This window comes from Malania oleifera, chromosome 5 (assembly GCF_029873635.1).
Source record: "Malania oleifera isolate guangnan ecotype guangnan chromosome 5, ASM2987363v1, whole genome shotgun sequence".
Taxonomy (NCBI): Eukaryota; Viridiplantae; Streptophyta; class Magnoliopsida; order Santalales; family Ximeniaceae; genus Malania; species Malania oleifera.
Window position 1 is genome coordinate 19836351 of NC_080421.1, and position 18942 is coordinate 19855292.

Below are 18942 nucleotides of genomic sequence, written 5' to 3' on the forward strand. Positions count from 1 at the left end.
ACCACTAACCAAGGGAAATCATCCCTCTTTACAAACTCCAAATCATTCCAAAGTTCTTGGTGATCTATTTGACGACATTTAGCATAAACAAAAGAAGCCAACAAAATCTAGTCCACAGAGCTAAAAATACCCGAAATAACTTGATCAAACATATGTTGTAACTCAAAGTGCACTTCCTCTTCCCAAAATATCCAAATTTTATCCCCCACTGAAGCATTCGCAAAATTTAGAAAGTCAGCCCATTGCAACATCAAACTTTCATCAAAAAATGGCTCTAAAAGAACCGAAATAGAAAGCGAAAAATTTCTCATTAACTTATGTAAACGATTTTTCGACGTGCCTAAACCCCACAAGTTCCACACAAGAATTGTATTAATCATAAATCAAGTTTCTTTGGACGGGTAATAAGCCGTTGAGACTTCTTCTCACTTTGCCCATTAATATCCTTCAACTTAACAATCGGAACATGTAAATCATCATCCGACCAAAAGCCTTTTTCCAAAGGGAGTTTCGCTAAATTATTTGTCTCCACCTCCCTATCCGATTCACAATTATATGGGACGCACCTGGCCATGAAGGTACACTCTTGTTCCAAAATTTTTGTAACCATATTACTAGACATCATCAGCTGATAACGCACTACTATGCCATCTTCCACTATTAGAATATCAGCGTCAGGAGCACCCAAGACTAGTTCAACACTTTCCTCCCTCTGCACAATCTCATACTGATTTATATTTCACTACAAAGTCTCCACTTCAGGCCTCGGATCTTCAGGAACAAACTCCCCCTCTTCCATCTCATGTTGCAGAATTGTCTCAACCACTGGCAAAATTTGTGATGTCGTTGCACCCTCTTGAGCCTATGCCCCCTCTACAGGTTCTTTGACAATGCATGGATCTATCAATTCTCTCTGAACTTCCTTCCCTTTATCCAATTTCTTTACATGCCAAACTTCTTGTTGATTTTATTGTCTACCATATTCTGTATCCTTACTTCTATCCCCAATTTTTTTTTTCCTTTCACCCCCTCGGCATACCTCCTTTGAATGTCCCTGTCTATGACATTTCTCACAATAAAATCCTTGCTTTTCGTACCTCACTTCCTGCCAAACTTTTTAATTTTCAAAAACAACAATCGGGAAAGCATCCTCCTGATCTACCAATAAATCCACCTCCACGCACATTCTCGCACCTGTAACCCTAGTTCGATTAAGCGTAGCATTGTCAGTTCCTAGGTAACAACCTAACCTCATGGCTAGAATTTGTAAGCAATCAGGTCTGTACATGTGCATCAGAAGACCAGGGAGAAATAACCATTAAGGGGCCAAGGATGGTTCCTACTTTAGGTTGAAATCCTTTGTCCATCGAAAAATACGAAACGGAAATCCATCCAAAATCCTTCCTTCACGAGACCATCCATGAAGAAAATCTCGTTCATTCTTCATCTGAACCAGTACGTGAAAATCATCCATGAAACTATTAGAAGGGATCTCCGAAAGGCCCCATGACTTTATGATATTCAAACGGATAACATCAATGGATGGTTTAGATCGCAAAAATTTCAGAACCAACGCAAACCTAAAATCTTCCACCACTTTGTTCATCTCAGCCTCCGAGAATATAAAACCAATATCTCCATAAACATCAACTGGATATCTCATGGCTAATTTGAAAGAAGAAGACAACGAGTTAACAGCATTAGCATTAGAACGTGATACTACATGGGCATACGATAAAGGTCCTGAACCACCTTTCGAAAGAGGCCCCACTAGTGGAGGATTCCCCAGAGGGCCGGTAGGCGCCACCATTGACTCCTACACATTAAGCGTCTTACTTCAACAAGAATGGAGAGAGACATACTTGATTTGGAATGATTCAAAGTACCAGTAGAAGAAAACTTGCCGAAATTCAAAGTCCTGGAAAACTAGCAGGTGGCGAAATGGGCAATCGTAGTTGCAGCTGATGACTCCTGGAAAAATTCTCACAACAGGAGGAGGCTCGGGAATTCTCCTCTGCAAATCCCAGAAATGGCACCGTCTGACTCTCTTCTACGAGACCTCGAAACAGCACCTAGTCGCTATCGTCTCAAGGGCTGAGAGTCCCTTTGTTGTCGTCGCAAGATTTTTTGAACTTGTTGTCATCCCACTACCGTCTTCATAAACCTCCTCTGCAAATCCCGAAAAAACCACCCTCTACAACCTCTCCTTGGGTGTGCAGGGCCACAAAGAGCCAAATCCGAAGGAACAGAAACCTCAGCTAGCACAAGTGATCGGCGCGGCTTGAGTGGCGATCGGCAGCAACATGGCCGGTGTTGTTCGTGCGCATGATGTCTCGCGCAAGAGTGCAGCGTGGCCAGTGGTGGTCGCACGACGGCGTGTGGGCTGTGGGGATTGGGTCGTCGCTGCCATTGCAGATCTGAATCGCGAGAGCTAGGGCTTCAAGGACTTTGCTGGCTTGAAGAGGATTCGAGGCTTCAAGCCTTCCACAAAGCGATGTCCGACGATGGAGGCTGCACCACTGCGATGTCCGACGATGGATAGGGTTTGAAGGCTGCAATATCAGGCAATGGAGGCTGGGATAGAGGATCGAAGGTCGAAACTCGCGAGGCTAGGTGTAACGACCTCAAAATCATAATATAAATTAAAATAAACTAAATAAAATAATCAACCCGAACCCGTGGGTAATAAGGACACTTGTCAATTACAGCGAAAACCTAAGCAGAACTAAGTATAAAATCACAACCATCCAACCATAAAACATAATACCAGAGTTTACTACATCATCAATATACAATATATATATATATACAATCTCCAAAAAATTAAAATAACACGAGGATCATACAACAAAATCTCCTGATCCTAGTTCACTGCTTACCCTTCTAGCAGGGAAGTTCAACTCACTTAACGGCGGCCACGACCCGCTGGTCTCTCAAGGTCTCCTGAAAAATTAATTTAGTTCGGGGGTGAGACACTTCTCAGTAAGGGAAAATAAACTAAATACAGTTGTGTGGCAACATGAATATTTAATACAATTATACATATATAGTACATTTCATATATCTGTAAACATTCATCATATCGTACTGAATAATCATATATTTTCATATTTGCTAATAAATCATATCGTACATGAAACATCTATTATAACTAATAATACTGAAAACATACCCAAGATGAATAGCTAGCTGATATCATGTATTATCCCCCATGAAGGGTTGTGCAATCAGAAGGTGGGACCCGACAATGCCTGGCCGACCACCGTTGAGTCAAAAATGTCTGTAAGTACGATGGGCCCACCACACCCTGGTCCGGACTGCCAGGTGGATGTCCACACTCTACTGAAAACCATATCGACTATCCATCTCGCACCCCTTCGTGGGGTGGTTAGCACTAATCTGATCATAGATATCTAATCTATATAGCTACGATACCGAGCTCCTGAATTGAACTAAACTAACATCCGAGTTCTGGTAACATATAGTACATGGTAATATAGCATCTTTCATAATTTCATTAATATGGCCTCGCGCCGAACATTTCATAAATACGGTCTCGCACCAAAATCATACATATATGTATATCATTCTGAAAATAATCAATTTATCATGTATTTTCAACATCATAATGTACTGTATTCTTTCATAATTTTTCAAAACATATTTCATTTGTATCATTGTCATATCATGATATTCTTCCATGTAAAATAATATTCATGCCACACATTTACTGTATAAAATCATACATTGTATTCTAAAAATCATAATTTCTGGCATCTCATACATATATATATACATTTCAACATAGTAGCAGTATTTTCCCAATCGTGCATTTCCTTCGTAATATACATATATAATGCATGCTTTCCTGAAAATAACTTTTCTCATAAATAATAATAATTTGCATGAAAAAAACTGTTTTAGTTTATTCCCTTACCTGTCTACTAAGAAAAGCCCCTATGAACTCTGAACTCACACCCGTAGGATTTCCTAATCAATACCCTAAAAATGAAAACTCTCAATACTAAAGTTTAGTATTTTCACATGTACATCATTTCCTATAACTGTCATAAGACCAAATTTGGCTTAAAAAGTCTTACCTCAACTCAGGGATGATTTCCAACTTACTTTCATCAACGATCCACTCCGGCAGATATGGAGAGAATTTCTCTAGGAGCGTCGTAGTGACTTCAGATCATTGAATCGGCGTAAATCCGGCCCGAAATCGAAGGGGAGAGAGAGAGAGAGAGAGAGGATGATATTTTCCAAATTTTGTATGTTTAATCCGGGTTTTTGATATTTATAGGATTAGATTCGTCAACGAGTCACGTCATCTCGTTGGCGAGTTCTTCAATAACTTCATCGACAAAACCCACTCCTCGTCGACGAAATTCAAACTGCTCCAAAACCTCTCTCGGTATTTTCTCGTCGACGAATCTTGTCTTCGTCGACGAATTTTCTTATACCCTCGTCGACGAAACCCTGATGATTTCCCTCGGTTATTCCTTCCAAAGTGCAATGTCGTCGACGAACGCAAAGCGTTCGTCAACAAAGTCGACTTCCTCCTTCTGTTACTGTTTCCATTTCCCTTCCTCTTTATTATTTAAATCCCATTATTATTCGGGATGTCACACTAGGGTTCGTAGTTAGTTTCCTGCATGCGTGTTGTTTTTTACTTTTATTTATTTTTGTACAAAAAAACATTAACCTCTCCTAAGATTTAATAAAAAGGCGCCAACTTTTCCAAATGTTTTAAAATTCTCGGGGGCCTTTCCTGAGATTTCGATGATCTGATGCTGATTATGTAGGTCACTTAGATGGTAGGAAATCAATAACCAATTATATTTTTATGGTGGTAGGAGGAGCTTTCTTGGGAGAGTATTAAACAAACTCTTACAACTATCTCAACTATGTAGGTAGAGTTTGTAGTTAAGGTTACCCACTTTGTGATTACGAAATTTGATCACAAGACTACACATTGTTGATTTCTCTATGAGATCATTATTGATATACTATAGGTTCTCTCAAAAAAATAGTTCTTTGTGTTTAAAACACATAATCATATTAAGTTCTTGTTTGTTAAAAAGAAGATTCATGATCAAAAAACTCCTATGCATTGAGCACATAGCCACGGAATAAATGATCATCATGAACCTACTAAGGGTTTAACTCGTAAAGTTTTTAGTAAACTTGTTACTTGTATGTATTTAATTAAATCTCTTTGATGTGTAGAGTTTGCCAAAGTACACAACTATAGAAGATGTAAGCTTTGTTTTTGATAATTATGTTATTCTTAAGAATTGTATGATGGATTGATGAACTTTATTGAAGGGAAGTTTAGGCGCAAGAGTAAGGGGCATCGTGTGACTTGGAGGTCATGGGTTCGAGGCGTGGAAATAGCCTCTTATAAAAATGTAAGGTAAGGTTACGTACTATAAACCCATTGTGGTTTACCCCTTCCCCAAACCCCACATGCGCAAGAACTTTGTGTACCGAACTACCCTTTATTAATGAACTTTATTGTTGTATATTGTACTGTGCGTGCACTTATGTGAATTATGATTATGACCATATTATAAATCATATAATTTTAAAGTATTTTGATTGAGCCTCATTTGGTGAAATATAATGACATTTTAATTTTGCCTCATTTCAATGTATTTTAAAAACATTTTAATATTAATCTCAATTAGTTTATGTGTAAAGTATATGCATTAGATGTTAAAATTATTAGAGATTTTTCAGCCCAATCTCTTTTTGTTATGTTGCAAAGACATTTTATTTGGTCAAGTTAAGTGCAAAATTGTTTATTTATGATGTAGGATGTTGATTACCCAAGTAATGGTAATGTACACGAAATAATACCTCTTAGGTATGTACACTTAAATCGGATACTCTTTAAAATATCATCTTGCGATTGACAATTTTTAAAACTTCTTAACTGAATCTATAGTTTCAAAAAAATACACATTGGTTGCCTACAAATTATAAAACATCTTGCAATATATATATATATATATATATATATATGTTAGTAATCAATAATGCAAAATATATCTCCTTCTTTACGGAACAAAAAAATAAAAGGACGTTCTTCAATAGAATTAGCATATTCCCTAATTAAATCCTTTTATATAATGAAAATATTGTAAATAGTAAATCTTACATGATGAATTCACATATAATTTGGTAAAACTCAACTAATTGGACTACTTTAATATTCAAATAACAGTCGTTTGGAGAGTAATTTTTCCTCCTTAGTACATCTTTCCAAACAAACTGACAAAAGGTAGAACATAATCAAGGTCAACGATTGACATTAATCTAATCTAACCCGAAGGAAACCACTTAATTATTTTATGCGCCATGTGGTAGAAGCTTACAATAGGAAAGTATTGCTGCTCATGACCTGCTCTCATCGACTTTCTTGTCCAGATCTCCATTTGTGGTGCCATTCTCTGTTGACTTCCCCGTGACAATAACTTCAACACTCCTTCTCTTCACCTCCTCCACAAACTCCTCCAGATTCCGGTAGGACGAGCCACCCTCTGCCACTGCTCCCTCCGCCGCCTCCTTCCACTTCATCGCATTCTCCTTCATCTCCGCCGCCTTCGGACCCGCCGTAGCTTCCACCAAGCACTTCTTCACCTCCTCCCTTGTGATCAATTTCTTCTCAGCCTCCCCTCTGCACATCCTCACCCCAACCCCAAACACGTCCACTAAAAACTTTGCATCCGTGACCTGATCGCCCCATTGCGGGAACGCCACCACCGGCACTCCGGAAGCGAGAGCCTCCATGGACGAGTTCCACCCGCAGTGAGTCAGGAAACACGCCACCGAAGGGTGAACCAGCACTTGCTCTTGAGGACTCCATTGCACCACCTTCCCCTTCTCCCCTGCCTTCTCCAAGAACCCTTCTGGAAAAACATGCACTTCATGTCCAAAACCTTTGTTTGGAGGTTTCATCACCCACAAAAACGACACTCCGGAGTCCAAAAGCCCGAAAGCGATCTCGTCTACTTGTTCTTGTTTCAAATACACAATGCTACCAAATGATAGGTACACGACCGACAATTTGGGCTTCGAGTCGAGCCACCCGACGCAGTCATCCGCTTTCATGAGGTCTCCGCGGACGGCACCCGCAGTAGGGTTTTTGAAGAGCGGTCCGACGGGCTTGACCGGTGCGAACCGGGACACCTGTTCGATGATCTCGCCTTCGAGATCTTGAAAGGTGTCCATGAGCACGCAAAATGGTATCGAGAGGTTTTTGAACTGACCCAAGACGGCTCTTCTCAAAAAAGGGTAGGGAGTGGAAGGGTGGAGGAAGCTTGGGAGTTCATCGTTCTTAAGAAGAGGTATGCAGGGCAGTTTGACATCGGTTTCGGGTTCGGTATCGGAAGGGAAAGGTACAAGGCCATGGCAGTAATGGTAGTAGCACGAGAACGCAGCGCAGGATTGAACCCAGAGCATGGCGTTAGGGATGCGGAGCTCGTGGGCTACGTCTGAGACCCACGGGATGAATGGGTTGTTGATGAGGCAGGAGACGGGACGGTTCTGCTGGGCGTTTTGAGCGAGCATGCGCGGGAGGTGGTGGCGGCCGACGAGCTCGAGGTGGGTCAAGTAGTGATCGAGGTTATGGAAGCGGGGGTCGTCTTCGGCCAAGTTTTCGTCGAAAAATTGGAACCTGATGTGGCCGGCGCCGAGGGGGGTGGGCAGGCCGTCGTCGGTGATGTTGTTGGCTTCGCGCATGTGTTTTCCGATGGTTTCGGTGGTGGAGAAGGTGACCAGGAGGCCTTTTGAGGCGAGGCGCTTGCCTAACCGGAGAAGGGGGTTGACGTGGCCTTGTGCCGGGAAGGAGACCATGAAGACATGGGCGAGAGATTCAGAGCTCATTATCTTTTGAGAGAGAGAGAGAGATAGGTGGAGTGTATGGATGGTACGAGGAAGAGGCTGTGCCGGAATTGCAAGTTATTTAATATGTAAGAATGATAAAATAGAGGTGATGATGATGAGTTCTTAATTGCAAGGTTTAATTTTTGATAGCAAGTGCATGGATGGGACTTCTACCGTTCAGTAGCTAAAAAGGTAAGACAAGATTTGTTGGAGGAAGAAAAGTAGGGGCAGAGAGCTCTCTTGATTGAACCTTTGTAAAGGTCTCTGCAGAGTTATTTCATTCATTTCTTTTATTTTTCCATTTACGTCGAATTTTGGTTTTAAAAAATATGAAAAAATTTTCATTATTTTTTCTCTTTATACTAATTACTACTAAAAATAAAAATTTATAATCAAATAGGATGTGTAAAATCATAATTTTATTCCTTCATTTGGTATACTTTTTTTTCTTACTTTCTTTGATAACCAAACATAGAAAAAAGAAATAGATTCCTTCATATTTTTCTTTCATTTTTCTAACAATTTTCAAGTTCCAAAATCTTATTTATTTTTAAAAGAAAATGCATGAACCTCTCTTGAAATTTAGTAAAAAGACACTTATCTCTCTTAAGATTTCAGACATCATAGGAACCTCTCCTAAGGTTTCTAGAATTCTAGAGATGTCTCTTGAGGTTTGCCAGAATGACACAAATTTCTCCTTAAGTATTTTGCAAAAAATTATAAGCCTTTAAGTAATGTAAGTGCCCCAAAAATTAAATATCAAGAGTGGTCTGTGTTAATTTTGAAATTTAGTGGAGGTTTATTAAATTTTTAAAATCTCAAGGAAAGTTTATGTTTTTTTACCAAACCAAAAGAGAGGTCAGTGTCTTTTACTTATATACATGGCATACCAACAATATTAGAAAAAAAATAACACATCGATGTTAGAATGAACTTAGAACATCTCTTTTGGATTTGAGAATATCATATGAAACAGATTTGCAAGGAATAATTCTTGTACATAAAAGATTTGAAACCCACTAAATAAGGTAAATCAAGTGTATACTCTAGATCTAATACGATTTTATCGTATGTATGTATTTTAACTAAATAGGTAATTTTTTTTATACATGATAAAATCATGTTGGGGATGTGGCTCATATTTAGAGCGGATCACATGTACCAGAGAAAGCTACGTGAAGTGAGGGACAATTGCTTAAGAGGAGTCTGCAGGAGGTCTTTTTGGTCAACACAAAACCGTCAATGGTTTGGTCAAACCGGTGACAGTTTTCGTCAGTGCAGAATATGTAAATTCAAATGGGGGGCTTGTAAATTGGGTTTATTTAGAGGATTTTCCTCTGGGGGATTGCTAAAGATGTAGTTTAGTTATACTAGAACACTTTTGTACACAAAGGATTGTTTTATAAACAATATTTGTAACCAAAAAGTGTGAGCTTTGAAATTTGATCATAGTGGAACTAAGGTTGTTGCTCCAGTACGTGGTCGTAGGCTATTGCCCAAGACATATATGCCACAAGATGGTTTCATCAGATTCAATATCTACGGCTGTAGCTCCACCTACAACAGTAGTAGTTCCCTACAATGTGTAGATATTCTCATCTAACTTTTATCCTTTCATTACCGTCAGATTTCCTTTCCATACTTTCATAACCCCACCTTCATACTTGTAATTGAAACAATTACAATCTAAGGTGCCAAATGATATCAAACTCCTCCTTAACTCCGGTATATGTCTTACATTGCCCAAGGTTCTCACAGCACCATCAAACATTTTTATCTTAACATTTCCTATGTCAATGATCTTACAAGAAACATCATTACCCATAAGAACTGAACCTGAGTTCACTAACCTATAGGTGCTGAACTACTCTTTGTTTGGAGTCATATGGTAATAACATGCCGAGTCAAGTATCCATGAGTCCGTAAGGTTATCCGACCCAAACGAAACCGAAAAAATATCACCATCACTGCAAACTGAACCTCCTTCTTGAACCACATTCGCTGATTTCGAAATCTTCTCATGCTTTTCAGCATTTCCTTTCTTCTAATCCGGACACTCTAGTTTAACATACCTCCTTTTACCGCATTTATAACACCAAATATCATTTTTCTTCTTGGATTGAGTACGGGATTTCTGACTTGACCCACTTTTAAACTTTCCTTTGCTACGCTCATTGTTACCTTTTACCACAAGTCCTTCCTCCTTTATCACATATTTTCAGCCTTTGATAAAAATTCAGTGAGGCACTTGTCACCTCTTCTAAATTAAGAGTCTTTTTTCCCCATGTAAGAGTGGTAACTAGATTTTCATAGGTATGAGTCGATGGCAAGAAGTTTAATAACATCAAAGCCTTATCATCTTCATCAAACTTAACATCAACCCGCATCAAATCACTTATGATTTGATTAAAGGCATTGATATGTTGATCTAAGTTTGAACCTTCAATCATCTTAAGCAGATAAAACGCTACTTAATAAAAAGTTTATTATTGAACGATTTAGACATGTACCGATTTTCTAACTTTCGTCATACAACCGTTGGAGAATCCTCCTCCATCACACGATAGAGCACTTCGTCGGCCAAACACAAGTGTATTGTAGAAGCGGCTTTTGCCTCCAATTCTTTCCAAGTTGCCTCATCCATTCCATCCGGTTGAACGCCAAGTAGAGCCTTAGTCATTCCTTGTTGCACAAGTATATCCTTAACTCTCCTCTGCCACAAATCAAAATTTTCGATTCCATTGAATTTGACAATGTCAAATCTTGCAAAAGATGATCCTGACGCCATGACAACAATCGCTCTGATACCAATTTGTTGTAATTATCAGATATAGTATGCACAACGGAATAAATAAAGCATAACAAGTAAATGAAACACAACAAGAAAAATAAGAAACAACAAGAATCAACACAAGGATTTACGTGGCTTGGCAAAGCCTATATCCACAGAAGCAATCAACACAAAAATTTCACTAAGAAATTAGTAAGTACACAATACACTTCACAATGATCTCTATCTCTTCAAAATATGCTCAGAACAACTTATTTATCAACCCCTCGGAGGTTTTCCTCCAAATTCCGAACCACCCCAACGTTCCAATTAAAAATTCAAATTCTTTCTTGCAGCCCAGATGTACTCATCGACGAGACACAGAAGACCACTCGTCGACTAGTATGGTCACTCGTCAATGAGTCTTTACATCTCTGATTTCTCTGCTCTCGATATCTCAGAACCTCTGAGCTTTTGGGTCTCTCGGTATCTACTCGTCGACGAGCACAGGGCACTCGTTGATGAGTCCCTGTTGAGCAGCACCATTTACTCCATATGCTTTTCTTTTTTCCTTTGTTTATGAGCCGTAAGTATAAGAGCCCAACATACAAATATAACATCAAGCTTTAATACTAGGTGTCACAAGCCAAGTATTTTTACAATTTTGAGAACGTGTTGCTTTAGCTAAAGCTCTTACTTAACTAATCACTCAAAAGTTTACTATAGTTTACCAACAGAATACTTTCATTGTCATTGAAAGAAACGTAAGTATAAATAGTAAGCAGTTCATGAAAGCAATGACAAGAAATCGGTAAACATTAAAGTGACGTATTGGATTAAAGCAACACCTTTGTGCCAGTAGGCTAACACGTTTACCATGACTAGTGAGTTTTACAAAATGATGAACACTTACACTAGGAAACATCAACTTGTTTAAGGAGTCACACTCCCATTTTCACCCTAGAACAAAACTATCCTTGAAAAATAAACTTGCATTAGTATATACATGATGGTGACTCATTCCATGCACACAAGACAAGTGGTCACAAGTAAGCATAATGTCTTAAATAAGTTTGGCTCATCACAAATAACAAAATGTGTCAAGTTGTTGGACCTAACAAATTTAAGCCCAATTTTATTGGAGGATAAGTTCCAAAATATGTTTCGAATACGCATTACAAAATACTACTTTGAAATAGGCAATATAATAAATTTGCTAAGGTTGTAAAAGAATAATAAACTGGTGATTTAAAAAAAATAAAGGTAATAAGTAAATAAAATGGTTCCTTAGATGAATTTAGATTTCTTTTGAAATATTATGTTTGGGAGTATAAATTTCATATTTTAGATTTAGATTTGAGTGAATTTAAATAAATTTTAATATAATTTTATCTTACATTTATCCAAATTCAATACAAATGCATATTCAAGTCCCCTCTAAATATAGTGGCAGATTATAGTGATGATGCCAAAAAGATTGAATATGCATCAGCAGTTTCATTGTCACGGCATCTAAGCTAAGAAGAGGAAGTACATTAGCACATACATCACTGTGTTATCACACTGAAATTATTTGAGTGAGAATGGCCCTGTCAAATTAATTGCTATTTTAATCCCAAATTCAAAAATTCTAAGCAACACATTTGATGTTTAATTTGAAATTTTGATGAATTTTTCTTGCATTCATTTTGATATACATGCCTAGACTTTTTCTTTTTTTTCTACTGCAGCTTTGAAGTCATATGCACTTGCATATTAATTACCGTAAGTAAAAAATCTCGTGAAAATTAGGCCCTCTAGGAGAACCGTTGTCGTCCTCTCTTGAGGTTCTCTCGTCCAATGAAATTATTTCAAACAATTGGTCTCATATCGATCCCACATGGTAAGATTCACTTATATTTTGATGGATCTTACTTTTGAAGTGATTTTATTGATTGAAAGGCTTGGTGGAAGAATTAGCATGGTCATCCGGAAGGCTTAAGAGTCGTTTAGTATCAGTGACTAAAAACCAAAATAGCAATCTCTGTGGTTAATATTTCTACAACTAATACGAATTAAAAACATGATTAAAAAAAATACTATTTTTTTGTCCTTAAATCAAATAATAATTACAAAATTTTATTAAAATAATAAAACTACAAAGTAATATAAATTAAAAATTCTATAATAAAAATATATATATTTTTTTTACTTAATTATTATATTTTTAAAATTCAATTTATAAGAACAATCTTATTATACATGATATTTGAAATACAATAAAATATTTTGTAAATAACTTTTCTTATTTTTAAATTTTTTTTTTGAATTATTTTACTTATATTTTAAATTCTTTTATGATCATTTTAGTTTAATTTTAATTAAAAATTATGGATAAAATGAATAATTTAATTCAAAAATGATAATGTTGGATAGTAAAATATTTTGCTTACAAATCGTTTAAACAACTGAACATCATAAAATCTAGTTTATAACTTTTTTTAGTGTCAAATAAAAGTCATCAATAAAAATAAAAAATCAATAATATAAACGAATGTATTTTCATGATTTATTTTTTACTGTATAAAAGCTTAAATTAAAAATTGAAAACAAGGAAAATACAAAATATACGCCCTTAATTTTTTTTTTCGAACATGTGGTGCTTTTCAGTGGACCACAGATGATGAGCCTTTCTCTCTGTCGTGGCTCGGCCTGTGGAATGGATTCTACAATTATTTGACAGTTCCTTGTTTGGCTTCTCTTCATTTATTGACTTCAGCCCCACCTTTATTTATGACCTTCCAAAATTTTTAAATTTATCCCCCAAAAAAATCATTAAAAAATAAAGATTAAACAACCATTTGATTGGATGGCATGCAAGGCCAAGAAGAGCCAGAGATGAGTGATGAGTGGTGGAGTTGCCTCTACAGTCTCAATCTTAATTTGTACAGGGAATGCAATGCCTGCTATGGATAACTCATGAGTGGTGACCATTAAGCTCAGCCTTTCATGGCGTCATGGTGATGTAATTGTATTTAGGTACGTTAGAATTAGAGTCAAAATAGGTTGGCGTCGTCTCATATTAGAGTTCTTTTCAGATTTTAAAAATTTTATCAACCTCTCCAAATTTCAAAAATGTCGTCCTCTTTATATTTAGATTTTGGGACATTTACGGCCCTCAAAATAATTTATGTCTTTACAAAGTATAAGGAGAGATTTGTATCTTTTTCGTAAACATTAAGAGACATCTATGAAATTCTTAAAATTTCATAAAAAATTTTTAAAATTTTTGAAAATTCAACAAACCTCAATGGAGGTTAATGTGTATTGTCCAAAAGATAAAAATACAAAATAAGTGTTTGGCTAAATGTTCAAAACAAATTTATTGAATCTTATCCAATTTACTATAATATTTGAATCACATTCAATGTCAATACTGATATGACCCAATTGTTTGCAAAACTTTATTCCTTTCATCGCTACTCTTAATTCAGCTTCATTATTAGAATTAGAACCATATATTTTGAAAAACCAAAAATAAACGAACTTGTGTAGCCTCTAAGGATGCCACCACCACTCGTCGACTCTGAGTTCCCCAAACTGCTCCCATTTAAATTTAGTTTCAACCTCTCCTACCTCGGTTTTAACTATCTCACGTCTTGCATAAATTTATTCTTTTTATTCACAATCTGCACTTCCAGATTCTATAATATTCGAATATCAGCATCCTTTAAATGAGTCATAACTGTCATGTTCTTACTCAAAAACCCCCACCCAAATCTTAATAGATAGCCACACATCTGTACTACTCTCCAATTTTCCCTCCATTCTAGCCACGCATCTCCTTTCCACAACCTCCAAACTATTAAATAAGGAATCAAACTCATCAATGTTCAGAATTGAGAGTATAGGGAAACCCTATTAAACCACATTTGGACTCTTTCTTTCCAACTTTGGTGTCTCAGGAAAGGTACACCTACCTCCACCGAAACCTTCCTCCATACATCAGCAGCAAGATCTCCCTTATTCAAGACATGCTCCACATCTTCCAATTGTCTCATCTCACAACAATCACATGCTGAAGCAAGTGATACACCCACCTTTATCACCTTTTCATCAACGCTTAAGCACTCAAAAGCAACCTTTCACATACAAATAGCAATTTTCTTCAGTAACCATTTGTTCCAAACCCACTTTGCCCAATCAAAATTTGGAGCTCTAACTCTGATAGCATCTCATGCCGATTTTGTATTAAAGCAACCATTCTTTTCCAGGAGTCATAGTAGGATGTCCGAAGAGTTTCTAACTTTTCCAATTCTTTCCATCACTTCTTCCGCTTTATTAAAACTCAGCATCCTTTGCAAATTTTTCACATCTCACACATTATTATTAACCAAATCTTTTAATCTTATATGTGAATTTGCATCATTTGGACATTTTGAGAACAAAGGTCCCGAATCCAAGAACTTATCATACCACAATTTTACATTTCCTTCTCTAACCTTCCACTTAGATTTACTTAACAGCTCAGGCATACATTGCAGAATTTTCCTCCAAAAAGAAGAATCCGATTCATGTGGCTTGCAAAGAGCAATATGTCCTCCTTTAACATACTTAACTTTAAAAAATCGAGCCCATAAAGAATGTTGTGTTAATAACTGTCAACCAAACTTCAAAAACAACGACCGTTGCACTTCCGAAATGTCCCTTACTCCTATACCCCCCCTCCTCCACAGGAACACACAATTTCTTCTAAGCCCTCCATTTCATTTTTTCTTTCCCATCCTTAAATCCCCAAAAAAAATAGGCAAACATATCTTATATCTTTTTTATCACCAGCTTTGGGACATTTAGAACAGCTAACAAAAGCAGTGACATGCTCGAAAGCATATGTCTCAACAAAACTAGACGACCTCCTTGAGATAACAGTCTACTTTTCCAGCCCTCAATTTTCTTATTGATTTTTTTAATTAAAGGGTCAAAATAACAGCCCTTCAATTTACCATCCACAATCGGCACTCCCAAATACGTAAAAGGAAATTTACTTTCAATAAAACCAATCTCTTGTAGAATTTCTCCCTTCCTCTGAGCACCTAACTTCTTTGAGATTAAAATAACAGATTTATCTTTTTTCACCCTTTGGCCAATCCAACTTTCATACTCCTTGATCACCTCCATTAACTGCTTAACAGATTTTTTACCAACATTAGCAAATATAACAACATCATCCACGTACATTAAATGCGATATAATAGATGCACCACTCAGATGCGCAAACGATAAAATCCGCTTCTCAGTCATCTTTTTTTGAATTAATTTAGAAAGAACTTCTTCCATGATGATGAAAATATAAAGAGACAACGGATCCCTCTGCCTAAAACCCCTTTTTGACTTGAAAAAAAAAAAAAAACCCTTGTAAGTGTCATGCATCATAATAGAAAACCATGAAGTAAAAATACAATTTTGAATCAACTTACAAAAGCAATCTGAAAAACCAAGAGCATGGAAAATCTGATCTACCACCTGCCACTCCACTCGATCATATGCTTTGCTCATGTCAAGTTTTAGCATCATATTACCTCATCTTACCTGCCTATGTAATAATTTTGTCATCTCTTGAGCAAGCGTAATATTTTCAAAAATACTCCTCCCTTTCACAAAAGCACATTGCTCAAGAGATATTAAATCACCCATCACCAGCGATAGCTTGCCAACAAGGATTTTGGAAAAAAATTTATAGATTATGTTACAAAGGCTTATTGGGCGAAATTTATCAAAAAGACTGAGGATCCTTTACTTTTAGAATAAGAACTATATACGAGTAACAAAAATATCGAGGCAACATATCACCTTTGAAGAACTTCCTTACCGCTTCCATCACATCATTTTTAATAATCTTCCAGTAGGTAATATAAAAAGAAGACCCAAAACCATCTGGTCCCGGGCTACTATCTATAGAAATAGAAGAAATAGCTACATATACCACTTCCTCAGTCGGTTCTTCCTTCAGTTATCTTATATAATCCTCATAGACCACCGGTTGGATAATACTATCTAGATTTGGCCTTTGCACTGAACTATTCTGCCCCAAGAATTGCTCAAAATAATTCACAACCTTATCATGAACTATCTGCATATTTTCTAACACTGAACCATCAGGAAGCACCATTGAATTCACAAAAGAGTTACGCCTTCTTTATGCAATCACCGCATGGAAAAACTTTGAATTTTGGTCACATCGGGTAACCATTTCATCTTTGCTTGCTGCGCCAGCCTTGTCTCTTCCCTTCTATACCATACCTCCAATTCAGTCTTAGAAATAAGGAACTCTTCTTCAATTGATTCTGAGTACTCTATCTGCAGTAAATTCTAATATTTTTCCAACCTTTCCTCCAACTCTTGTATGATACCACCAACACGATCAAAAGTTTGTTTATTCCACACCCTAAGTCTTTGCTTCAGCCTTTTCAATTTACCCGCCAATTCACAAAACCCTAAATTCATCATAATATGATCTCTTCAAGATGTTTCAACCATTTGCAAAAAATCCTCATGCGACGTCCACATTTTTTGAAATCTAAAAAACGCTGGCCCATATCTCTTCATACTCGCACTCAGCTGTAATATGATAGGAGAATTATCTGAAGTATTTCTTTTCAACAATGATGTCTTAGTTTCACTGTATTTTACAAAAAAAAAAAAAAAAAATTATTAATTAGTACCTTGTCAAGTTTCGCCCAACTTCTCGTCAATCATTGATGGTCATTACACTAAGAAAATTGATTTCCTTCGAATCTGAGATCCAATAATCCACATCTATTAATACAACTATTGAATTCAGCCATAGACGAACCGAAGCGAGGTCGACGTCCCACCCTTTCCTCATTTGACCGAATTACATTAAAATCTCCCATAACAACTCTAGCCACATCAAAACTCGACATCCCCTGAAGTTGCTCCCATAACTCTCTTCTCTCAATATGATAACATTTAGCATATACAAAGAAAAAAAAAGTCGAAAGCATCTATCCTCTGTTAACAAAACTGTCAAACATTGATTTGACGCACCCACCCAATCAACCTGAACATCAACTTTCTAGAACAGCCAAATCTTCCCACTTTCCTCTACATTAGAACAAAAATTAGTAAATTGCAAATACACCGCCCACCTTCATATCTTCTCCACATCTTGAAAAGGTTCAGAAACAGCCAAAATCGAAACTTTCTGATCTTTCACAACTTGTTCAATATTCTTTTCGACGTGCCCAACCCTCTTATATTCCAAAACATAACTTTGTCAATCATAAGTTCAATTTTTGGGGCACTACCTTAGCCCTCTTAGACTTTCTCACTTGCGCATCTTCTTTATTTCTTCCTTCCGATACATCCACTGACACATTACCTAGATCAGAGCAATATTCTTTTTTAATATCAATGCAAACTTTCATATCTCTCTTAGATAACACATCATAATTATCCCTACACACCACACCCTCCTCTTCGCCCTTTCTCTCATCCACCTCCTCCATTAGAAACTTCTCCTCATCCTTATCCTTTTCAACTTCTTCCCCTTCCCCCTTCATCAACAACTCTGATTTCCTAGGCAGTCCTAGAACAACCACCCAATTCAACCTGCACCCCTAACACCCTTGACTTATAATCTTGAAAACATTCAACTTTCTCTCCACTATTCTTCTCTACCAAGTTCATTTCATCTACTTTATGTGTACCCGCATTACTAACCTCATTCACAACTTCTTTATTTTTCTCATTCACATTCAAAGGACCACTTACATCTTCATTATTTTTCTCCTCCACACTTTGTTCCTGAATCCGCAAAACAGAACCTTCCTCTTCTACTATCACATTTTCTTTTCTACCCACTTCTTTCCAAACCATCCCATCTCCCTCCTTCCTCATACCTGCATTCTTTTTATCCTTAGACTCTATTCCAAACCGGCAAACCACATCAGTGTGACCTTGCCTACAATATGTATTACAATAGAAATCCCTCTTCTCATATATTACTCTTTGCCAACTCTGTTTTTTTTTCCTACCACCAACGGAAAACCCTCCACAAGATCCTTCTGCAAATCCACTTCTACACACAATCTTGCATCAGTGGCACGTGTTCTATATAATGTGATATTATCCGTACCCAAAAATCTACTAAATCTAGTGACCAAACTCTATAAACAGTCCAGTCTATATAAATGTAAAGGCAAACTTGGTAAGAAAATCCAATGGGGTGCGATCGATGGCTCCTTGTTGACATCAAAATTCATGAACCAATTAAATAG

General features: G+C 37.0%; 1 protein-coding gene across 1 annotated transcript; it reads right to left on the bottom strand.

Moving 5' to 3' along the window:
• Window positions 1-6112: 6112 nt before the first annotated feature.
• On the bottom strand, window positions 6113-8133 carry LOC131155475 (gallate 1-beta-glucosyltransferase 84A24-like). The gene has a single exon (XM_058108641.1). The coding sequence runs from the start codon at window positions 7891-7893 to the stop codon at window positions 6403-6405; it is 1491 nt and encodes a 496-aa protein (XP_057964624.1). The 5' UTR covers window positions 7894-8133; the 3' UTR covers window positions 6113-6402.
• Between the last annotated feature and the right edge of the window lie 10809 nt (window positions 8134-18942).